The sequence below is a fragment of the Orbicella faveolata genome, unplaced genomic scaffold (assembly GCF_042242905.1).
Source record: "Orbicella faveolata isolate gen_17 unplaced genomic scaffold, um_ofav_v1 contig_12, whole genome shotgun sequence".
NCBI lineage: Eukaryota > Metazoa > Cnidaria > Anthozoa > Scleractinia > Merulinidae > Orbicella > Orbicella faveolata.
The window spans coordinates 25,644,571-25,669,674 of NW_028301539.1; the positions used below are offsets into that span (position 1 = coordinate 25,644,571).

General features: G+C 37.6%; 2 protein-coding genes and 1 pseudogene across 4 annotated transcripts; 2 read left to right on the forward strand and 1 right to left on the reverse strand.

The window, feature by feature from the left end:
• Positions 1 to 63: 63 nt before the first annotated feature.
• Positions 64 to 16,297, reverse strand: LOC110053755 (uncharacterized). Of its 2 annotated transcripts, XM_089282991.1 has the most exons (14): positions 16,182 to 16,297; positions 15,680 to 15,777; positions 15,467 to 15,579; positions 14,629 to 14,799; positions 13,705 to 13,825; positions 12,679 to 12,861; positions 11,970 to 12,051; positions 11,716 to 11,769; positions 11,093 to 11,227; positions 10,061 to 10,148; positions 9,725 to 9,857; positions 2,577 to 2,729; positions 1,748 to 1,836; positions 64 to 391 (listed from the first exon to the last, which is right to left on the reverse strand). In XM_089282991.1, the coding sequence occupies exons 1-14, from the start codon at positions 16,280 to 16,282 to the stop codon at positions 179 to 181; spliced, it is 1,734 nt and encodes a 577-aa protein (XP_089139117.1). In that variant the 5' UTR covers positions 16,283 to 16,297; the 3' UTR covers positions 64 to 178. The 2 variants fall into 2 exon arrangements, with proteins under 2 accessions (XP_089139117.1, XP_089139118.1); XM_089282992.1 differs by lacking the exon at positions 11,716 to 11,769.
• On the forward strand, positions 4,467 to 8,971 carry LOC110053754 (heparan sulfate glucosamine 3-O-sulfotransferase 1-like; annotated as a pseudogene). The gene is made up of 2 exons (XR_016205632.1): positions 4,467 to 4,747; positions 6,984 to 8,971. The product of XR_016205632.1 is annotated as a heparan sulfate glucosamine 3-O-sulfotransferase 1-like (transcript).
• Positions 16,298 to 16,368: 71 nt separating the features above from the next.
• LOC110053745 (CTD nuclear envelope phosphatase 1A-like) lies at positions 16,369 to 24,967 on the forward strand. The gene is made up of 9 exons (XM_020760018.2): positions 16,369 to 16,632; positions 18,917 to 18,983; positions 19,753 to 19,819; positions 19,925 to 19,976; positions 20,576 to 20,647; positions 21,521 to 21,565; positions 22,240 to 22,311; positions 22,929 to 23,040; positions 23,420 to 24,967. The coding sequence occupies exons 1-9, from the start codon at positions 16,417 to 16,419 to the stop codon at positions 23,563 to 23,565; spliced, it is 849 nt and encodes a 282-aa protein (XP_020615677.1). The 5' UTR covers positions 16,369 to 16,416; the 3' UTR covers positions 23,566 to 24,967.
• Positions 24,968 to 25,104: the final 137 nt, after the last annotated feature.

The window sequence follows — 25,104 nt, forward strand, 5'->3', positions numbered from 1 at the left end:
TTTTGTCCTGTCGCTCTCTGCAGAGTGAGATAAGGGCAATGGTCAGTCATGGTTGCCCTCAGATACACTAAGTTTCTTTTATTTGCAAAATCCTCACGTAACTAGTAACCATACAAAAGATAATTTAAATTTCGTTGTGTTTTGACAGATACATATTATTTCTGTTGAAAAATGTTACTTATCTCTGAAAACTTTTCCACAGTGAGTGTAAAATTCGGACAGGCCACTCGGTGAACAAAACTATAAAATACACATTTAAAAGTACGCTTGCAAAAAGCAAGAAAGTTTTGACGCTGAGAATTCCTGTTAATCCTGTTTTACAGGACTGAGCCGGGATAAGCGTCTTCGCCTTTCTTGGTTTTGTTCCTTTATCGTTGCGTATGGGTGATTTCTAAAAAAAAAACAAGCAAAAATACCCAATTAAAAACAAAACCAGAGTAACTACCAAATATAACGGTCAAGGATAGAGTAGAAAAACTTTGATCAAACTCTAAACAATTGCAAGAAAACGTCTGTCTGAGCCAAGTTGCTGTAGGTACGGCGCTTATCTCCAGTTTCTGTAGCAATAGGCAGCTACAAGAATTTTCAGTCCACTTGGATAGGACAGTCATCTAGCACAGCTTACATCCTGTCATTTTTGTCAATACCATCTGTATTCCTGAGTGGAGAAGGGCAGTCTGGGAGTACAGGGTCCAGTCTAAGGCCCCCAGTTTCCCAGGAGAGGGAAAGCGCCGACAAAAGGAGGGGACACTAGGAGAGAGGTCCCTTTCTATTTTTCATCTCATTTTTCGCCTTCTCTACCCCTTCCCCATTTACGCCTGCAACACAGGACATTTGAGGAGCTACGTCACGTCACGCGTCCTGGATAGTTAAGCCTAAATTTTAAAAGTCCGTTGTTTGTAATCCGTGTTAATCTTCTCTATCCTTAATCATCCTTGTCCCCTTAGTTATGGTTTATTATTATCTCTTTGGTGTTTTATTATCTTAGTAAACTACAGTCGAACCTCTATTTAACAGCCAGTCTTGGGGGCGAGACAACTGGCTGCTTAATAGAGGTGGCCGTTTAATAGAGGTTCACCCGAAAACAACGTTGGGCGTGGTTCAGCTTTCAGTTTATCAAATATAAGTACAAACAAATGCAAGTGGGGAAAAATAGAACAATGATGGTTATAATACGGTGCATGACGTTAACAAAAACCAAAGAAACAATTACGTGTACAGACGCGACGTGTCTGTCAACCCAACACTGGCTCGTGTGCTGTACAAACAAACAAAAACGCTTCGAGACTTTGTTTTGTGATTGTTTTAATTAAACACTGCTGAAAATGTGTTTTTACAGTATTCCATATTGTTATTCTTTCACCTTCATCTGGCTAAAAACAACCACCTTCAAATCTTCCTGGCCGTTTAACAGAGGTATAAAACAAAAAAAATCACCCTTGGGACGGCAAGAAGCTGCCCGCTGGGTGGCCGTTGCCTTTTTGTCCGAGACTTTGGCCGCTGGCCGCCAAATATAGGTTAGCTGCTTAATAGGAGGCCGCTTAATAGAGGTTCGACTGTATTATTTTCAGGTTTCCTTCAGTTTAAAGGTACTTTTAGGCGTGGCTAAAATAACTCAAAATATCGTGAGTGAGCTTCATTAAGACCCCGGCCAGGGCTTAAACCCGGTGTGGTGGAGACGGTTTTCCTTGCCTGGGAGACTGTCCAGCGTAATATTGACTTACTTTACTATATGACATCTTCTCACCTGCATCGAGTTCTCCTCGTCAATGGCGTCTGACGATGAAGCGTCGTCATCCGAGATTCCATAAGAGTTACTTGAAGGACCACGACTGACTGAAATAAATACAAGAAGCTCGATTAACTATTAATGAAACAAGCGAGGAGTGCAAAAGCCATCGTCTTAACTTCTAGCCTTCCTGGAAAATTACGCTCGCGAAGAAAAAGGTTTATGGTTACTCAGTCGACGGCGAAACAGGTTTTACACTCAACTGTATAACGAAAGGAAAGGTTTTGATCCGTTCCATTTGGTTCCCTGTTGTACCAGAAGTTTTCATCCTTTCACTCTCCAGATCGTATTGTTCACCTTCAGAATTGACAAACACTCCCATGCCGAATTACAGTCATTATAAAATGAGAGTATCACTTATTGTAATCCATCAAGTATTTTCGCTCGCACGTGATTAGTCTAAACGCGTCATGTGACTGAATATGCTTCATCTAAAACCGGGGAATATCCGGGTGATAATCCCCCAATTCTCGTGATGCGAAAAACATTTGATGGATAATAAACACAATAGCCTCCATTTAACGTTAAAAATATGCTCGCCTATTTATCCTTGGACATTTTATGTTCGTCGAAGCTCACAGTTTACTTCAAGGTTCGCTCTCGGAAAACTGTTCGCTTCTCGGAACAGATAATGTCCGCGGACAAATGTCCGAGCATATTTTAGCGCCAAATGGAGGCTATTGCTCATATGACTTTCATTTGAATAGCCACGTTGTTTCATGGACAGTCTTAGATGATAGAACCAGAAACATCCATTCGAGAGTCAACATTTTTGTTACGCATTTACCATTTGTCGCTTCTCGCGTATGACTCGCGGGAAATCGTCCTTGTTGTAGGCCAGAGAAATGAAGCGTGGCGGGTATAATAAGAGGTCTTTGTCTCATGGAGACTAAAGGCGTCTCCTTGGCATTACTTTCCACACTTTGATTCCAGAAGGAACCTGTGGAAAAAATGTATAGTGAATAATGACAAGTTGAACAATATAAGGCTAAATACATTATTCCGGAATTTTAGGAGAATTTTAGACACTGAACAGAATTTTAGAGAATCTCGAGAATTTAGACGTGTAAAATTTGGTAGAATTTGAGAGCAGTATTAGCTTCCAGGTTATACTTGAAAGCTAATTGGAAGCCCACTAGGACAATTGTCACAGTTTTACTCACTACTGGCAAAAACGTTGCGAAAGTGTTCATTTTTGGTCACCACGAACCAACTTGAGGGCTCAACCTCACAGTGGTGTCTTCAGTGTAATCAGCGGTTTTCCACTCAAATTAAGCCAACCATGTTGGAAGCAAGCATGGCTGATTTCAGTGAGGTGAGTGAGCCATCTACAAACAAGCAATCAGAAACAAAAGATAATTTTCGAGGATGATAGAATTTTTTAAAAGAATTTTATAGCTTTTTTAGGGAAACTGGAAAGCATTTTAGACCATTTTTCGGGAATAATGCATCTATCCCTAGACGAATACACTGTTAGAACAGCGTTTTGCTTTTCGTTGAATATGTTCTAGCTAACTACAGTGGACTCTGGATTTTTCGAACCTCCAAGGGAAACAAGAATCTGTTTGAAAAGTCGAGTGGTTCGAGAAATCGAGGGAAAACTTTAAAGTGTTTGACTGAGAGGAGGGTACGGAGGAATCGCGAGTTTTGAATGATCGGGTATTCAAAAGCTGGGATTCCACTGCATCAGGCCCGAAGGTTTCACTCTGAAAACGCATCAAATGTTTTCCGTCCACACTACGCCGGAAGACTTTAAAAACGCAACAATCTACAGTCATTTTTTATTTAAGGAAAACTCAGTCAGGGAAATTAAATGATTATCACAACGCCATCGTTTTCAAAAAGCTCCATTATCAAAGATTGCTGTTTTAGAATACAGCACAGCATAGAATTCAGTAAGTTTCGCGTACAAACTGCTATACTGCGCAAAAACGAACAGTTCATAGAGACTATATCGATAAAAAGGACGTGTTGTTACATGTATGAAAAACGTTTGTAGAGCAGCATCTCTTAGTAGTCAAATAAAGCTTCAGGCAGATTGGTCTTGTTTCGAAGTCTTATTTAAATTTTCTACGAGCTTCCCCCAACTCTTTCAAATGATGATATAATTGCATTTCTAACGCATCGACCCACAAGTAGTTTCATTTCTATAGTAATTCTACGCTTCATTGAAGCGATGCGTTTAATGAGTTAACAAGAACACCTACCAACTTGAACACAAAATCATGGAAAGTTTATGAGTTTTCACGCCGAACCATAACCCAGTATTATTTTTGAAAACTTTGCTACATTTTTCTATTGGTTTTCCAAATGTTTGAGCCAGTGAAAGATCAAAACCCCGCACAGTGTCAAATGCTGACATTTTTTTGTCGGTTTTCCGGACTTCTCAACCATGAAAAGCTGCCTATAGTTCATAAGGCAATATTCCTATGTATAGAACTCTGATGGTGGTCGATTGGACAAGCGATGCGAGGCCAACAAAAAGATGTCAAACGGCCAATAGAGTGCGGGGACAGGCAAGGCCTTGGCCACTGCTCTCCAAGTTGTGATGCATTGCTTGGCAACGAGATTGTCAAATAAGCGTTTTCGTATTTTTCAAGTTAATGTAGCGTGTCAACTTTCAAGCAAATAGTCTGCATTTCAATTTAATAACTTGATGCGTGTTTGATATCAGTTTACACTTCAGTATAACCAGGAAAGAGTGTGCTTCAAAAAATTACCAAAAGATTTCTCACGTTGGAACACGAATATTACTCAGTACTTTGAAATTCGATGAAAAAACCATGGAGTTTAGAATTCTTATTTTATGACAGGTAACACTTTTGTTTCAGTCCAAAGAATATCTCTTTGAAAACAAAGACTATTGAAATTCAAGCAAGGAACGACAGTTAACTAGTTTCTTAAAGGTTGAGCTTTTTACGACACGACGAAACGGATGCACGCCACAGAACTTTAACGGTGAGACCTAACTTTAATACTGCGCTGAATGCAATTTGATCTAATTCGTATTAGATAGTTTTAATTTAAATTTGTTGTCTACATAGACGTTTATAGCTTTATATTTTATTTCCGTGCACGAGTTTAGAATCAGGCTGTTGCGAACGTTTATTTAAGAGATAGGGCAGGAAAAAGACGGCTTATAAATAATATGACATACAACACATTAGCAACAGAAGCGATTTATTTGACAAAATGTTTGCCTTTCATTTTCGAAAAAAACATAGAATTTATGAATACCTTGCATTTGGTTAATTTGGTCTGAATACATATCGCTGTTCCTAGTTCCTTGACATTATATTTTGAATGTGAGATTCTGTTTCCGGAGACAGGTTTAAACAGTGCCGTCTTAGGCTAATTCTGAAGAAAATATTGGACTAAAAAGGACCTTGTTTGTGGCGCTGGTAACCGGCAACTTCCATCTATGTAGCTTAAGTGTTGTGAATAACATACGAGTATATCTTAAAATACGACGGAAACAAATTGTTAATGGCTTGGTTTCATGTTACAACTCACTTGAAAAGTGTAAGGAAACCAGGTGAATAATACAACTGCAGCTGGTTGAAAGAAGCTTAACTATAAAGTTCTAACTTAGTTTCCGGTTCGCGAACATTTCAACAATAGCTCTTACACCAGCTTTCGATGCCACAATTTAGTGAAAGTTTGCCCATATATCAAACCTACCGTCACATTACAAAGACGAACCTTGTGGAACTAGATATTGACTAAACCTGTCAGTATATTCAACGAATACTGCGCAGTCTTAACCATGCAGTTGGCTTCGAGGACATTCTTTACATAAGGATGACGTTGAACATAAATTAAATAATGTCAACGAAGATGGGTGATGAATGATAAATTTAAGAATGACTCCAAGAAAGGGAAGACAGCTTTTGTCCTTACAGCCTTTTTTAAAAATTCTCTATACAACTGGGAAAATCTTCACAATAAAACAATAAAACACTACACAACATATGAAATTCAGAAACATGACGAGACTTTTGGTGTCATCTACACGAACAAACTGTTTAAACTGGTTAAAACTGGTTTGGAATACAATGTGCTAGTGATGTTTATAGAGTGCTGTCACTGTTTGACCAGCCATTTTGTGTTGCCAAACAAAACGAGATGTTTGGATCATAAAAACGAACTCACTTTACAAAGGAGACAAAGTTCATTGCTGGAACTCGTCAATACGGCCGAGGTAAAGTCATGTGAAAATGCTGTGATGATTTCAGAGTTGAATACAAATATCAATCGTCAAAAAAAACCAACGTTTTATTTCACGGACATGGCTAAACATTGGAAATTAAAATCGTAATTTTACACTTGTTTTCATATAATTACTACGAGGAAAGTCGACGGCAATTTGAAGGGGAAACGAACCACATAAATTACCATTTAACAGTATAAGGCCTTGACACTCGCATTAGAGAAACAACTGTGGTATGACAACAAAATTTAGAAACTTAAAGGATCGAACAACGAAACCGGCTTCAATATCTTTATCTACTTCAACAGCTTCTTTAAAAACCAGAATCTATCTGCTGGTCAAAGGAAAACAAACGACCAACCATACAAAAGTACGCTTTGGTTTTGCATTGCCACGCTACGCGATTGGCGTAAAAAAAAATCGCGCCACTTTTATTCTTAACCAATCAGAAGTAAAACCAAAACCAATCGTGATTCGCTCGATCACGTTTTCCCGCGCTTTGCGTCAGCTTCATGTATTTGCTGCGAGTTTTGATTGGTTCATTGGATTGTCTGTGTCCTTTGTGATTGGCCACATCGATCACTTTGGTTTTGGAATTAAGACACTCAATTCAAAATCACTTTAAAGAAATTTAATAACAACACATTAACAAGTTATCATAATATATATTGTTAAGAATTTAAGCAGTTTTTGCTCAACGACTGCAAAGAAATGGCCCTTTCAAATTTAAAGAATTCAATGTGAACAGATGCGACTCCCTACCCTAAAAGAAACTTTTAAATTGAAACTGCACACATTTACGTTAAAAGTAAGAGATTAATTTTCCTTCCAGAAATAATCTCTGAATTGTTAAAACACAACAGCGGCTATTTGTGAATAACGCGTTGGCGAACAGAAAAACTGAAATGCAGTATAATAGTATCGGAGGTTATCAGAGAGCCTTTCCGCAATGATTTATCGGTTTTTCTTTGCGTTTCTTCACAGGGTGACTACAACGTCGAAGGCAAAACCGAGGGACGGTTACAAAAAGTGATTTTAGGTGGTCACTTGTTAACGAAGCACCCTACGAATGACAATGCATATGCGAACTTTCAGACAGAGATATTTTTGTGTCGCAAGTCTCTCTTGTGCCGCTGTTTTATGCTGCTTGTTTTATAACCGCCAACCGTATGAAACACCCGGAACGGTTAGTGCACATAACGTAGAGGACGATGTTGCTGAGCCATCCAACTCCCCTGAGCCAGACGTACAGCTATTCGCCACTTTTCCATCATTTCGGCAGGAGGAGAATCTCACAGCAACAGAGGGCATACTCTGCATCGACGAAGGCGAAGCGAGGTGGCAGTTCCGACTCCCTAAGGCTCTCATCATCGGAGTAAGGAAAGGAGGAACAAGGGTGCTCCTTGATATCTTAGCCCGCCACCCCAGCGTGAAGGCTTGCGCCAGAGAGGTACACTTCTTTGACCGTCAGGAGAATCATAAACTGGACTTGACTGGTACAGCAGTCAAATGCCGTTATCTTTGGAGGCTGACATTGTAATTGAGAGGACTCCAGCCTATTTCATCTCGGATGACGCTCCTCGACTAATTTATAAAATGTCCCCGTCGGTTAAACTGCTGGTAGTAGTGCGGGATCCAACGGTACGAGCGATTTCAGATTATGCCGAGCTGTTTGACAAATATCACGGTGAGATGAAACCTTTTGAAGAATATGTTACCGCGGATTCGAAACACAGCGTTGTTAAGACGTATAGTGAAATAGTGAATACTGGTGTCTACACCAGTCATCTGAACAACTGGATGAAATATTTCCCTCTTGAACAATTTCACTTCGTCAGTGGAGAACTACTCTTCAGAGATCCCGTCCAAGAAATCAAAGAAGTAGAGAACTTCTTAGCCTTGAAGCCGTTTATCGACGAGAAATTATTCTACTTCAACAAAACTAAGGGCTTCCCGTGTTTGGCTCCCGCCTCTAAAAAGAACGGGCAAAACGCTGTGTCTGGATGCTTGTCCGACACCAAAGAACGACCCCACCCCGCCGTGAATGAAGATGTCGTGACATTGTTGCGTGACTATTACAGACCATTCAACGAGCATTTTTATAGTGTTGTTCGGAGAAACTTCGCATGGCCATAGTCAACTATTTCTTCCCTCTAGAGGTATACTACAAATGTTGTTCTTAGTGATTAAAAAACATGAACCGCGCGAGGAAGTGGGATTAGCTAAAGAAGGAACCCACCACAAGTTCGAGTGAAAAGTGAACAAAAACTTTGTACCTAGGTTATTTCCATTGCATTGCAAACTTTTGTGCCACAGTTTTAAATATCTTCTCAAAAGAAATCATTTCTAACAACACCAAATGCCGTAAACAAATTTTGAAGTCCATATGAAACACTTGAAAACAACTGGTGAAATGAACCTGAGGATGAAATTTCACCTGCGTTTGTACAATTTCTCTGAATTTTGAAATTCATTTTCTCGAGTTCCCGCGGGAAATTGTTTTAAGCGTTATTTTAGGCAACTATTTATACAAAATAAAATATACTTAATAAAAATTATTCTGGTACAAGGTTTTTGTATTTTAATTGGCTACGCTACTAGAGGACTATTAGTAATAGTCCTCGAGTAGCGAAATTGGCGCAATCGACCGCGACACTTTCTTTCGTTTTATTCCCAAATAAATATTTCTTCAACTTGCATTTGCTAACTTTATTATCGCCAACGCAAGTAGCTGTATGTTTTTTTTATATATAAGTAAATCCTAGAATATAGCATTGTTAGTAGCGTAAGTATCTCACATTGTAAGTATCGTAAGTGTTGTATTGTAAGTAGAGAAGTACAGCATTGTTAGTAGCGTATCTCACATTGTAAGTAAGCACTGTTTTGTAAGTAGAGTATAGTACTATTAATAGCTTAAGTATCGCACATTGTAAGTAAGTACTGTAAGTTTTGTATTGTAAAAAAACAAAAAAGGTTTTTATGACAAAAAAAAACTTTATTATTGCCTTTTTTGTCCGACTAGTTGGGTGATACTAAAACAATTAGACCCTTCGCCCTTAATTAGATAAAAAAAAATATTCTAAAAAATTTCGGTTTCGATGGTTTTTCGCTCTGTTTTCGGGATATGTTTGCTGATAAATTAAGGAAATTAGTTATTTCTACATCAAATTTGACCAGTGGAGTGCAAATACATTTTTTAAATATTTTTTTACATTTTTTCCTTTTTTTTTGTGAAGTTTGATTTCTTTAAATTGTTTAAAAATTACTACTAGCTTCCATGAAGGAAAACTTTTTTTTTCAAGAGAGTATTTTTTATGCTCTTTTAAATGAGATATAGTAGATTATTCTCCTGTAAATATTTGCTGAGATATTAATGAATAACCTTATGACCTTTTCCACGCCCATTTTCTTAGGTAGACGAAAATGAGTTAAGGGCCACAGGTCAATAGCCCATTCGGCTTCGCCTCATGGGCTATTGACCCGTAGCCCTTGTGGGCTACGGGTCTTATTGTCAAATAGATTAGCTAATTGGGGACATCTAACGAAAGTCAATAGTAATAATATTTAAGGCGTTGTTACACTAGACAACGTCCCCTCTAACTTGTGTGACAATTTTACTACCACACCAGCTTCAAGACGCAACAAGTAACAGCGGCGCAACAGAATTGGGAGACAAATTACAAGGCAAATTGTTTGAGTAAAAGACAGTTAGATCTTGTGTTTACCTGTTGTGCCAGAGTTGCTTGGTGATAAATGAGTATTGCAGCCATTTCTCCGCCTTCCTATTGGCAAACCTAGGGTGAGGCCATTTAAGTTATGGTCTAATTCTGCCGCTGTATTATCACGTGAAGGCTCGTTCTACAAAAAAAAATAACAAATGATAAGAACTGAACGAGAACAAACGGGCCCGATATGCCGCCGAAGCTTACTAAAAAGTTACCTATCGTACCCAAATGCGGCCATATCAAGTCAGTGATTTGATACCGCAGGACATAGGACGGTAGACACGGCTTCTGATTGGCTTACTGCGAATTTGGGGATGGTATAGAGAGATATCTCACCTCATTAGTAGTGTCCAATATTTCTGAATCACTGGCGTCGCGTTTTTCAGTAGTGGATGGCTGACGTGGTGATAACTGCGATCTGTGACTGTTGACAAAAATGAAGTTTTGATAGAGCAGCACATGTATTATTTCTTAACTTGATAGTTGCCCTTAAGCAACTGTAAACGTGTACTTTTCCCCTGGCTGATGATTCAAACTAACACGACTACGTCTGAAACCTCCCATTAGCCTGCGAGCAGGCTCACCGTTGAGTCAAGCGCACGAGCAGAGAGCAAAGCGACCCGGCAGGAAGGAGTCTGGTGAAGAGGCTTCGCCGCTCGCTACGCCGCGCGCGCTTGTGCTCCACCGTGAGCCTACTCGCAGGTTAACCTCCCATAAGGACACTTTCCTCTTGTACCAAGGGTAGACTTACGCCTATGGGTACCACTGTTACTGTTTTTTTATTTTTATTTTTTATTTTTGAAACATGAAATGTACACAACTAATAAACAGCTGTGACTAGAAAGCGTGAAAAATATTCAGGCCTTATTTTTACGAACTTGTGTATATTAATGAGATGATCTTTCATGCCTTAACATCTTTCTTCACTGTTCAAAGATATGATCTTTGAAATATTCACTTGTGTTAATCACTTCCTGTTACAAATTTCTAGAACTTTCACTTCAAGATTGATAATCAGAATAAATTATGCATAACATTATGCATGACTAAGGGTCGTCCACACTGCGGCGGAGAAATTTGAAAATGCAACAATCACCGGTCATTTTAGATTTGTGTTTGATGAAAACTCGATCAGGGAAATCTCATGATTATCGCGATGTCATTGTTTGCGTTTTCCAAATGTTTTTCATCCACACTAAAACGCAAAGCAGGCGTTTTCAAATTCCTCCAGTTTGAAGAGCGTTTTCTGAAAATCTCCGTTTTCGTGACGGATTAGTGTGGACGATAGGCCAAACTGTAGAAATAAAGTTGCGTTTTCAAATTTCTCTGGCGTACTGTGGATGGGGCCTTAGTGTATTTCCCGGTCACCTTTTCTTCTTTTTCGCACCCAGCACTCTTGAGTACAAGAGAAGAGAGAACAGGAAGTAGCATGTGCTTAAAAGCCAACAAAATACAGCTCCTGTAACGCGCCATCCACAATCTGCCTTCAACCAAAATATTTCCCTGAAAGGTCAAGACCAAAACTCTGTTATATGGTGGTTACAATATGTAATCTATGAATACATCTACATCTACATTGGGTGGGGGGGGGGGGGGGGGGCGGGGGGAGTCTTGCAAAGGGTGATGCCCGAATTTTTTGTGATGCCCATCACTACAAGACATTGAAAGTACAAAGAGGGAAGGGAGATAAGTAACTTTAAAACTAATTAGCACTTCAAAACCCTGTTCGTGACATTCCAATTTTCTCTTGACCATCTCATCTTGCTACTTTTAGTGTGCGGTCTTTCAGTAACAGGTATTTGTAACAGTAATGGTAACGGTAACGGTGACGGTGACAGTAACAGTAACATTAACAGTAACTTTTATGTCATAAATTTTACAATGTTGGCTGCTCAGAGACAAAATTCTCAGAACCAAGAGATAACAAATTTTAAGCTTAAGAACTGAAAGGATTAAGTAATGAAATGAAACAAAGGTTAGCAGTAACGCACCAGCATCTCAAAGAAGAAAGCAAGGTCCAAGAGAACAAAATCAAAATACCAAATCTGAAAACATAAGAAGATATCTCACCTCAACATAAAAAAGAATAAGGATCAAATTATGTTTAAAAAAAGTACCACAGACACCAACATAAAAACAATATTTTAATTACAATAACTTTTAAAGCCTATAACGTGAATAGTATTTATATTAGCATTCAAGACTAGAGCAGTTTGTTTGTTTTTTAATATTATTGGCAATGTACCTGTTTTTCCTTTTTAAAAATATCAGGATATTTATCAGCAAGCAGACCAAAGACAGGCCTAGGTAATGTCTCTTTGCTAAACCTTTAAATAATACAATAAAAAACAGAGTCAACTAATACACACTGTACATTGTTATGTGATACACAGGTAATTCACCAAATTGAACTTTTTGCTGGTAACACTAAACTTAAAAACGTTTAATAAATGCAAAACTAATTAAAGTCTAGTAAACACTTCATCATGAAATAATTATGCTAAATACTCATTATTATGGCTTAAAGAAATTTAACATTTGAAACCTCCATCTTTGGTCACTAGACAATTCCACATTTTTCTGAATACAGTACCAATCAGAGGAAACCTAACAAATAACACGTTTGTGAACACGAACAGAATGGATAAAGAACACGTTCTGTCAAACATTCCCTGTTAGGTTTCTTCTGATCGGTACTGTAAATGACAGTAACCTTTACTGATGTGAGCTTAGTTGAAACAAGAAAGTTACAAAACTTTCCTTGCTTGATCTGTTACCTAAAATAGTCATATGCTGGCAGACATAGCTTTTTCAATACATTACAAGGTAACATACGATTTGATAACTTCTGTGAGTTGAAATTGAACAGTCAGTCTCAGTGTGTATATTATGTTATGTAATACTATGTACATGTAGTTGTATTATATAGACTTAGTTATCAAAACATCACTTACAGCATAAACAACTAATAAAATCCAAGCCTCTCTGCCAAGACAAACTCATTGTAATTCTAAATGAGTGGGTAACGTGGAGCACCAAATGTTTCACTGCACTGGTAAAATCTGCCCAGGTGGTAATATTGGACCAATACATGTGACCAATCACGTGAGACAGGTTCCACAAATTAAGAGCTTTATCTGGAGAAGTAAATGATGATTCACTGCAGATTACTACATTTGTAGCAATTACTGTAAGTTATACTTATTAAAAATATTCCATATGTGGTTCCATATCTCGTTCCAAAACTCATTCAAAGCCTCCTTCCACATATATGCAGAACTCCTGAGTCCCCCCCCCCCCCCCCCCCCACTCCTCAACCACCCTCCAAACCCTAGGGAAGGGATACCCTTCATAGTCAACTATGAAAGGAGGCTCCACCAAAAAGAAGTACCTTTTATGAGCCAAATGTACATAAAAGGGTAGAGATTTCACCACTTCGATTATAGAAAAGCATAGGGAAAACCGTCTGAGTTTTACATTACGTTCACTCTAAATATATGGAAAGGCACTGTAATGTCTCTATTCAAACAAGTAAGGGTTTGGACTTTGGAGTGACGCCTCCCCATTATAAAACTTTGTTGAGTTGCCCCCACAGGTTCCTCCCCCCTAGAATGCCAATCCAATCCTATTCCTGCTCCTCTAGAATTCCAATCCCAGGCCTATAGGGGTGTTTGATGAATCTCCTTTACATGCCAGGATTTTAAAGATTTTTAATCAGAAGTCTTCTTACTCCTTGTAGATTCTGGTGATTTATATTGTGCAATCATAACAATAACACAAATTATGTTTCATTAGCAAGTACAAAGTAGCATTCCAAAATAGCTACATTTATATCAACATAAATTACAGTGAACATGGAATAAAAACTTATACCAAACAAACGCTACAGAATCAATTCAATTTTCCTACAGGAAGGTTGCTGTCATAATTTTTGTTCCTTTACTAAATAACAAGATGATGTGAGACTATGTGAGGCTTACCGCAGGAATTCTGGTCATTGGAGAGTGAATCAGAACAAAGCAGCAAGGAGGTAAGCAACACACAAGTAAGCCGAACCAACACAAGAAAAATGGACTCTGCTGATGATGATCTTTTAAGGAGCTATAAAAAAACAACATCAAAATCAGTTCACAAACAGAATCAATGAGTCAATGACTTTAAGCCTCAACAAATTTCACACCAGCTGATTAATAATGAAAATCTCAATGTAGGTTTCTAGTCATCTCCTGTGGTTGAAATTGGGAGATTTTGAGCATAATTTTATACTCAAGCTAACTAGTACAGGCAATAATTGTTGACTCTTTATTTTTGTGACATGTGCACTCAACTTATTACTTAACCTTGGAATTGTATTTTACACAAATTGAATTAAAATACAAATCACTATTAGCCCAAAGAGAAATCCTACTGGCTTTCACATTTATACTAAATAAACTCTGAAGCTTTTATTAGTGATCACTTGACTATCAATCCAGCATTTAGGTGAAAACAATATATTAAGCCCAGAAAAGACTGGATATTTTTAGGGTTGTCACAACAGTTTTTAAATTGTAGACAGTTTCTCAGTTGGAGTGAGTGGCTTATTTTACAATCTTTTTCTAAAGAATCATATGAACAGCTCAGCAGAGTAGCTAGCCAAGATCATGAAGTAGATAGTGATTTTTCACCAGCAACTGGCTAGTTGTAACAACCCTGCATTTTAATCAAAACTCTATGTACACTGTACATGCTGTTGAAGATGTAAGCTTACCGGGAAATAAATTGTCATCTACATTTATCCTTTAATAATAATATATCAAGAGACTGACAAAATAACAAGTGAAGAACAACAATTTCACATTACCTACAAGTCATGTAATGATACGCGAAATTATTGTTAAACAATAAAAAGATCAGTACATTACCTTTGTTGGTGTTGATTTTGATTGCTGAAGATGACTACCCAGTAGGAATGTTTTTAGATCCATTGCTTGTACATTTAAGTGATGCTTAACAATTTTGTGACATGAGCGGCACAGCCTATATCTTTCATCAAGTAGCTGTTTAAGGGCTTCAAGTTCAGAATGAAAATCAGACTGCAAATGAATGTTCATGTAATGAATAATTAACAACAATATACATTGTCATTTAGCATTTTCTTTATCCACTTAGTTATGTTGTGACTACTAAAACCAGGCCACCGAGAAGAAAACTAAGCAATTAAAACATCAACTAAGAACAATGGACTGGCAGCTTTCTTGTGTCGACATGTACAAATGTAATAAGGGCCTGTTTGACAGAATACCAAGTACTATTCACTGCTCTGCATAAAATACACTCTTAGAGATTCGGTTCTTTTGGCAAATTATAAGGATTACAAATCTCACTCAAACAATTTAGCTTGAAAACTCATTTTGTCACATCTCAGCTGAAACCATTGAAAAGCAAACTTAATTTATAATGATCGGAACTAACCAATCAACAGATGGCAAAGATTTCTGGGAGATGTGCAACACTTAGCACTTTGTTGGGTTTTCAATTTTGTTAAGAATTATTTTTTGTGTCCTTTAATTGTCATTGGTTTATTTGCAAAGAAAGATTGTAATCCTTTGTTCTCAAGTAGCATTCTAATAATTGGTAAACTCTTTTTCCAAGTAGTAGTCAACCTGTAATCTTGCTATGTTTCATTAAGCTGTATTGTGTATATAATCTTGATAAGATATGCTGAAAGTATGTAAATTATTGTATATGAGGACAGGTAACCTCTTTTGTTGGTTCAAAGGAATGTAATTCTTGGATCTTTGTAGCTTGATTTTTGTTACACTCTTCACACAGTTGAGGTTGACTAATAAGTGAAGGCTGTCCAGTGTACCGCCCTATAAAATGATATAATCATAATTTAAATACACAAATACACGTAATTAAGAACCTCCTTTCAGCATGAACACAATGCATTAATTATTAAAGAAAACTGACCTGGAGCAGCATAACGATAGCTGGTCTTGGCTTCTCCTAAACAGTCCACCATATTACCTTTTTGTAGAACAGCTCCTGTGCTATGAAATTTTACCGTCCTGGAAAAATAGAAGAAGTTTTACACGTACCACCTGCTGATACCTACTTATATACGACTCAATATTAAAAATGCGCGCTCGAGATTCGGATTCGAATCCAGTCTCGTTTGGAATTTGAATACTAACTAACAGTCTCTTCATTTAAGTAGCATTTAGTTTGAAACGGGGGCGAAACAGCATTTCTGTTAATGAATTCATGAGGAGAGGATCGAAGTAGGGGGAAATAAAAGCACTTTGTAAGCTGCATAAGAACTTATTAAACTTAATTAAGCTTTTAAAAATTGAAGCTTCGCACTTGGTTCATTTCATGTCAATCCAAAACTGCCAAAAGTTGTGTGGGAGCCATTGATTTAAAAAGAAAAAAAAACACTCATCTTTGTTGCTTTCAAAACATGAAATCTCACCTCAAAGCATGCGAAAACAACTGAAAAGTATGTCTCAGGAAAATAAATCGAATCGTGTCATCTATCGAGTTGTATCTCCCGCCATATTGGAAAGACCCCATGGAATACCGGGAAAATGTGACGTCAGTATCTGCCCGGGATATCCCATAGCCCCGTGCGGCCGTGCTAGTTCCCAGCAAATCATGCGCTTTCGATTTCAGAACACAAACATGGTGTCTGCCGGTTGTTTAGCTTTATGAGTGCAAAAGTTTGGACGCCGAATTTGCGAAAAGTTTTTCTTTTTTGCACGAGTTTATGTTCAGGCATCCAAAAGAAGTTCTCAATGTGGGTGTTCGTGACAATGGATTGCTTAAAGGGAATATATAACGGTATAGGAATTCGATTTTTTCTGATGGCCCTCATCAAGGTTTGGACCCTCATAATGTATGTTCTCCGAAGGAACTTGAAAAAGGTAAGCTTGTGTTCTTCAGGTGTGCGTGATCTACCTGAGGGGTGAAAGAGATGGAAACCAGTACGGATAACGTTTAATGTTTGGTGTTTGTGTGGACGTATTGCTTGTGTAAGCAAATTATCGTACCACGCTAACAATCAAAAACTTGCAGCGTTATTTAGACTAAGCTAAGATTAAACTCATAGGTTTCAAATGGAATATTAAATTAATCCGAGTCGCTGCTAATAACCAGGCCATGATTCCAGAATATTTAATCATTTGTTTCCTATGCAGTTTCGCGTGGTTTTATTGTCACATGTAATAAATTATATGCGATAGTCTATCACTCCAAAATTTACAATGAACGTGTCAAAATATTCAGTGAAGCATACAAACATCTATTGGATATTGTTTATCCAATATCACGTTATTCCTCTTGATGGTCAAAGAATCCAGTTCATTATATTTTGATTTTTGCGGTTACTTTCTGTTGCGTTTTCTGTTTCTTGGATTTGCACGAAGCTTAGTCTCTTTTGGGATGAGGTTATTTGTTCCAAACAATCTCTATTTGCCCTAAATTTGCAGAAGTTTGAACGAGTCAAGACTTCACTTGTTCTAGAATCGATACGTATTAAGAGACTGGCTCTTGCAGTATGCAACATTATTATTGAATATACAGGTCACTTTTCACAACCATGGAGAGCTTTGCAATGTTCTACATGTAGGACAGTTTCTGTCCTTAAACTCACCACAAGATTAAATTTACACTGACAGGTCACCTGTCAAAGAGAATTGTGCAGTTCACGCTTAGTAATTGCTCAACAACCATATAATAGTATATGACTTTATTATCTCCTTTTCTAATTGACATTTCGCTAGGAAATTTCTTGGACAGATTTGAAGAATGTTCTATAATTTTTTTTAAAGTTCCTTTGCTGAGCGTGAGGAGAGGGAGGGGGTAAACAAAGACTAACTCACGGGCATGGAGTGGGGATTTGGTATTTAGGGTTAGTTTTCAGATTAGGGTTAAGGTTAGCAAACAAAGATTGTAAGGATCGCCCTTACTCATCACCTGTGATATCACACTTTCCAAGGGGGTGGAGGATCAGTGTAATCATCCTCATGATCTGATTACAGAGAACCTCTGCATGTCACCATTAGATCCATTGAATAGCTGCTTTGTCGTGTGGTTGCAGTGTGTGGTATAATATCTCTCATTTCCTTTAAAGATGATCTCTAGTCCGTACTATGCGGTCTCGGCATCCTAATGTTTATAAACATTGTAATTTCTCACTCGCTGGAATGCAAATTGATGTTATTCGTTACAAAATAATCACATAGTACCATTATGATATCTTTGAGGCCTTTCAAATTTTTCCAACAACTTCATTGATTTTTACAGCTGTGAAGTTGTTTCATCAAGTGATATGAGAAAGAGCAAAGCATAAAGCTTTGATCATTTCACATCCATAATGGGGTTGTTTTCAAACTTTGAATTTACTTCATGTAAGTAGCTTCAAAATGTTCACATTTTGTGATGTCTTACATGACACAAAACAAAAAACGAAAACAAACTCTTGAGAGTGCCCAGTATGGACTGGAAATCATCTTAAACCTAAATGTATTTTCAAGGGTTAAAACTTGGAAAAGGTGACAAGTGACTCTTTAGAGTCAAGTCAAGGTTATTTAGTGAGAAAGACAGATCATAGTGTTCAAAATTATGCAGCATTTAAAGCTGACCAGTGGTTTAATTAGTCATGATTATAATTATTCAGTAATAATCATGACTGAATGTGCAGGACAGGAAAAAAGACAGGTCTGATTGTCCAGGGCAAGTAAATTTTGCTCTTGGGCAAGTGAAAATGGAAATTTGGTGGTCCGCTGGGTAAGTGACATTAGCCTCAGTAGTCTTGCTAGTGATAATTTCCAGTCAAAAACAATTACAAAACTGAAGACTGCAAGATGAGCAATGCAATGGGTAGAGAGCATGGATTTATTTAAAATCCAAGCACACTTGATTATAGACAGACTACTTAGTCAATGACATACATGTAGTCGATAAGGAATGAACATATGCTGTTTATGCATGCCTATAAGCAGGTAATATTTTAGTGGGGGTTGAAAACTGAAATGTACTGGCCCACTGGGCAACTGGATTTCAAAATTGTTTTTTTGCCCTAATGTGCTGGACAACTCAGTGGTGAAAACATCCAGCAAGCACCTTTATTATTATATTGTACAGCTTTTGGTGCAAACAACTTGAGAATTATTGACAAAATTGTTTTCCTGTGCCTTTTACCTTTAGGTTATACAACACAAGACTGTTAAATATCAATTGCTTCCTCTTTCAGCTATATCTATTCAAAGATTGAGTAAGTACACAATGTACTTTAACAATGTTTGTCAAGTTTGTGATCATAAAGGAACAATGACGTCCCTGATTGATCAATTTGTTACACAGTATAACATGTATGCATGTAACCTCTTTGTGGTTACAGTTGTTACATGTTGCATATAATTTGTTAGCATTGTGTGAAATAAGAGAGCAAACGAGTGGTGTGAAGGAATTGTGCATGATTTGCATACCAAGTGCCAGTCCTAAATTGTGCATCAAGAATGGAAACAATCCCTATTCAAAACTCATAGAAAGGATGATATTTTTTTGTAGGATTGGGTATGACCCAACCTCCTCAATAATATTATGATGGCTTTTTATATATATAATGTACGTGTACACTGCATATATGTGGGATATTTGTAACTGTTCACAAAAAATTTAAACATTTAATCTACTGAAAAAGATGCACATTCAAGGCTGTGGTCTAAGAAATATATTTTGAAGAGCCCAAAGGTTCCTAACCATAAAATCCTGGGTGCCCAGCACATCAGTTTATACGAAAAAAGTAAGCTTTTCTAGTCACCCAAAGTCAAAAGTTAGTTGCCTTTGGCACTCAGGTGCTTCTAGAGCACAGCCCTGACATTGTACAGTTTATGCTTTGGTCTTTGTTGTATTCTTGGTTTTTGAATTTCTATGTACATGTAACAAAGCAAACACTTTGTTTTACTCTTCCCTTGCTTTGATCCATTTTATAATCAATATGTAAACTGATATTGGTGCGTTATTGGTAATTCTTTTTCCAGAACTAGTAAAACGAAAGACATTAGTGCTTGACCTTGATGAAACTCTGATACACTCACATCATGATGGGTATGAAACATAGAGAAATTATTTTAAATTCTTTTTTTGTTTGTACCTCTTTGCCTAGTTCATGATAATATTTAATTTGCTCTACTTTTTTAAAATAATTTGTAGTGTTGTAAGACAAACTGTAAGACCAGGAACACCTCCAGACTTTGTACTTCGGGTGAGTGGTGTGTTTTCTAAAGTGCTTGTTTTGAACAGTTAAAAACTGCTACAATTTTAAAAGTTTAATAGCAATTTGCCTTTAAGTCAAGACCAGTCACTTTTGCAAAAACTATTTCATTACAACGTGAAGGTAAAAATTTCTGCAGAAAGCAGGTTCATGAGGCATACAAATCAAATATTTTAATGAATAGTAGATACTGACAATTTTTTTTTTTACGATAACTGGAGAAATTCTCACGTGCTCATTGGCAGACACATGAATTTATAATTTATGCGATATGTCAGCAAGCGAGTGCGGACAATTTGACAATTTGTTATCGTAAAAAACAAATTGACGTCAGTTTTTAATGCTTCTGTCCTGTTATTGACAATGAATTTCATCATAACATTGTCAAAGTACTCTGCTGATCCACTCAGCTATCGCCTCGTGGATTCACAGCTACTTTGACAATGTTATGACAAAATTCATGATCAATAGCAGGATGGACACATGAAAAACTGACGTCAATTTGTTAAATAGATCACTTCTTTTTTAATTCTTCTATTTCTAGCAAATTCACGACTGTGTTGTTTTAATGACACTTATTGGGTTGACAGGTTACTATAGACCACCATCCTATCAGATTTTTTGTCCACAAGAGACCACATGTGGACTTTTTTCTTGAGTGTGTAAGTATCTGCTTGAATCCCAAAGAACTGCTTATTAAGCAGGGTGCAAAGAAAGTTGTTTCTCACAGCCTAGGGCTAGTGGATTTTTCCTTTACTTTAAGTGAGGTTCTTGGGCAGATTTTTGTGGAAATTCAAATTACAGAGAGTTATAAGGGATCAAATCTTTGGGGGGGGGGGGGGGGGGGCTAGTGAGAATGATGTTGAGGCTACATGTAGTTAACAATAATATTATAATTCTATGAGCGTATGTTAGATATCAGATGATAGATAGCCAACAAGGCATGTAATGTGGATTGGCTGTTTCATCTCACATCCAGTAAGCCTGAGTTGGATAATTTTTTATTGAAAATGCCCCTCACCCCCTCCCCATAAGATAACAATAAGAATGCTCTTAAAAAATTATGCATACTTTTACCATATTTGGAGAGCATGGTATAGTTCCTCATATACCATGATAGTTTAAGCCAATGAAAACTCTTGAAATTGATTATCCAATGATCCAGTTTTTAATAATGTGTCAGTACATGTAATAGTTGGGCAAGCCCAAAAACTAGTTTTCTTTGCACCCTGTTAACTAAAGGCACCAAGAAGAGGCCTTACATTGTGTATGTTGCAAGCTGCAAAAAGGACAGCTGATTATGTTGATGGTAACAATGAGATCTAAGGCAAAATTGGGTTAATTAAGAATCAGTAACACTAAGTAACCTACTGGCATTTTTATTTAATTTTTAATCAGTTTTTGCAAAGGGTATGCATTTGTCATTGAGAGTAATTTAACGCTGAAATAGATCTTTGGTCAAGTTGTGTGAAAAGCTGTAAAGGAGAAAGCGATAGTAGCGTTTGATTAAACGAAAAATATTGTTTTCTTTGCAGGTCAGTCAATGGTATGATCTTGTGGTATTTACAGCTAGTATGGAGGTATGTGATTAAGGATGAGGTGTGAAGTTGCTATTAATAGCCTCTACATATGAATTCAATTAAGTGACCTCGCTCCTAATGTGTGGCTTCATAGCTCAGTTGGTAGAGCATTGCACCGGTATCGCGGAGGTCACGGGTTCGAATCCCGTTGAAGCCCTGACTTTTTTCAGGCTTCTTCTTTCCAATTGCTTAAATTGGAAAATTTACTGCGATGGTCATTCTTCACTTTCAATAGCCTCTGCATTTGCTGTAGTTACAGAGACAGCTTAGTCCTGATAATTGTAAGTCGCTTTTAGGTGTCCCCAATCAGCAGTAATGCTGAATCTCGTTGACATGTAAATAGAGTTATTATTATTATTATACTGAAACAAGAAGTTGTTCAATATTCTTTCCAAACAAGATGTTGAATTTATTTTTATTTGAATTTTGTTCCCAGGATGAGTGTTTTTAAAATGTTTAATTTTTGTTGACATGGCCAATCTGAGGCTCATGTAACCAAAGGAAAAAATTACCTTATTGGGCATATATTAGAATCTTAGGTGCTGTACGTTGCAATGTTAGTTTGTTTTTAATTTACTACTGTTTTTCATAAGGAGTTTGTACACTGTACATACTCACAGTATATGTACATGCACATGGAAAACTGCAGTGTAATTCTTTTGTTTGCTTCACAGATCTATGGTGCTGCTGTTGCAGATAACCTAGATAAAAACAGAGGAGTGTTAAATAGAAGATACTTCAGACAGGTGAGGACGCTGTCAGTTTTTACAGTTTACGTACTACTGCTGATACCAGAGTATGTCAGGTACATGTACAGTGGCCCACATTTTGTGATGTTTAGTGCACAGCGCCAGTAGGCTGGTTGTCCAGCGGCACTCCGCTGTAGTCGGTCGGTCAGCGGCGTTCATTGTTGTATAAAAGCCCGCGCGATCAGCCTTCATTCGTCCGCCATCTTGGTTGTATCTAGTTCTCGTTACGGGGAGATTTCGCTTGCATTAAAGATAAAGCTTACAGTTCGTCGGGGCCTAGTGTGTGTCCATTTAGACTACTGGCGCAGGACTCCTGATTGAGCCATGCAGGTTCAAGCACTGGCTAGGGTCACGTTACTTTCATAGTACCACTCTTAATCCACGCATTGAGGGTACCAGCAAAAGTACACTGACATCTCATTGATTGGGAGGGCTGTAATGTTACTTCATGTGACAGAAACCTGGCTTACATGTAGGTGCTCGTTCTGCAGTGAGCCACAGACTTAAATATTATACCATGAGAACCAGTTTGGTGTCCACGTACAGTATGATCAGCTTGACTAACCATGTCTTCCACTCTCTCTGCATGGCTAATTTTGCTTTTGATTACTCAGCACTGTACACTAGATGGTGGCAGTTATACCAAAGATTTATCAATGGTCAATGAAGATCTGTCATCAGTTTTTATTTTGGACAATTCTCCTGGTGCCTATCGGTATAACCCAGGTAAATCTATCAAAGAATATGATTTAAATCAGTTAAATCTATCATGTACATGTAGCTGACTGCAACCTTGCTTTGTGACCACCCACTGGCAGATAATTCACCGGCACACACCCAGATACTGTTAGTAATACAGTGTACAGCCTAATAAGGCCCCACAGGCCAGGCTGCGGGCCAGTCAATTTCTACTTAACATTTACATTGACAAAAAATGAATCTACATCTAGGTGTGGGGAATGGTCTAGCAGTTGCTAAGAAGTAAAGCTACCACATTATCTTTCTCTTCTGCTTTTAATTATTTTTAATTTTAAAGTCATCACCTTACATGTACATGGCAGTTCCATTTATGTTGAAACTATACTTGAATTTCATTACATTGCAGATAACGCCATACCTATCAAGTCGTGGTTCGCTGATCCATCAGATACTGCGTTATTGAACCTGCTGCCCATGCTGGATGCCCTTAGATTTGTCTCTGATGTACGATCTATACTCAGTCGAAATCTACACCTTCACTCGCTGTGGTAGTCCAGAACAGGGTTACTACATCGCAATGCAATGCAGTGCGTATAGTCATCGAATAGCTTTAAATACGTTCAGTTGATATAAAGAAGTCAACTGTTTTCGGGGGAATCTAGAGAACTTGTAACAACAAAGGTTATTTAATGCACAGAGTCACAGAGTTATTTTATTTGCTATTATTGTCCTCTCTACATGTCTTTTGCGGTTGTTCGTGATCCATATAAAGCACAGCCTTACTGTAGGTCTATCTCCCGAACATTTGGTTATAAGTGATATGACTTACATGTAAGTATAGCAAATTTGTGAAACTTTTGAGTATATAAATGTAGTCAACGGCAACCCTATTGCTTAATAGCAACAGTGTTACTTCTCACAAATCTCTGTCACAGAGCTTTAAGTTGCGTCAGTTGCTGGATTGTACCTTAGCAGGACCACTTTACAGTCTGAGTGTTTCCTTTTATGTAGAGATGTATTTGTTATTGCCCTTCATTTCCAAGGGTAATCGGATTATATTATTTAGAAACATTCTGAATGAAATTTGATCTTGTATTCATAAAACAAACAGCAACACATGAGATTACTGGTCAAAAGCTATCATCAGAAGCGTAAAATAATTAGAACTACCTTGTAAAGAACATACATTAACATGGATTATGGTTAGCTCAGCAAGCAAGCAAGGTGAGCCAAACTGTGCATTGCAATTCGCTCCCCAAGTGAGCTAGTGGGGCTACATGTATCTTGCCTGCTCAGAGTTCAACACAGTATCCCACAAGAAAATGTCTTTTTTCAGGCCTTAATTTAAATGAATAAACGCTTTATTGGCCAAGTTTGTGTAGTCAAGATGGCTGCATGTTGGCCTAGGTCTGTCGGTACGTGTGTGGTTCGTGTGTGTGGACCTCGCGTGTCTAGACATGGCAATATCTTAGAACTGATCTGAAGCTTTCATTTGTAGTTTCCTAGTTTACAAAACTCTGAGAGTATGTTTATCATAGAATATTTAATGGGATTTTACTATAATATCATCAACATTCAGTCTATTCAGTATTTTCATAGAGTAGATTTGTTGTCCAAAAATCTGGCTGATTCTCAAGGTCCGTGCATTCATTGGTACGTTCGCTGTGAACAAACTGCCTTTGTACACTGGCATATTTAAAGTTTCCTTCCCATTTCAAATAATAAGAAGCAAGGTGCCTGTTCGTATTCATGCACTTGCAATCAGCAACCGTGTTTCGTAAAAATTCTGTGAACTCTGTGCATTGCTAACTTCTGTACAGATTGTTGTTTTTTTACTTGCGTCATGTTTGTACATAACTTGAATAATTATTAAAAATTTTCTTATGCATTACCCAGGTGTAAGCTTAAAATAAAGGAGAAAGTGAATAGATCTTAAATAAATGCTGTAGAGGAGTCCTAGAATCTGTCTTTATTTAACTGCACATGGCATGACTCTCTTCCCTCACAAATAGAATTACTTGTAAGTTACTATTCAGTGCAAACAACATGCAACATCTGGGGCCCGTTTCTCAAAAGCCCCGGAAACGTTTC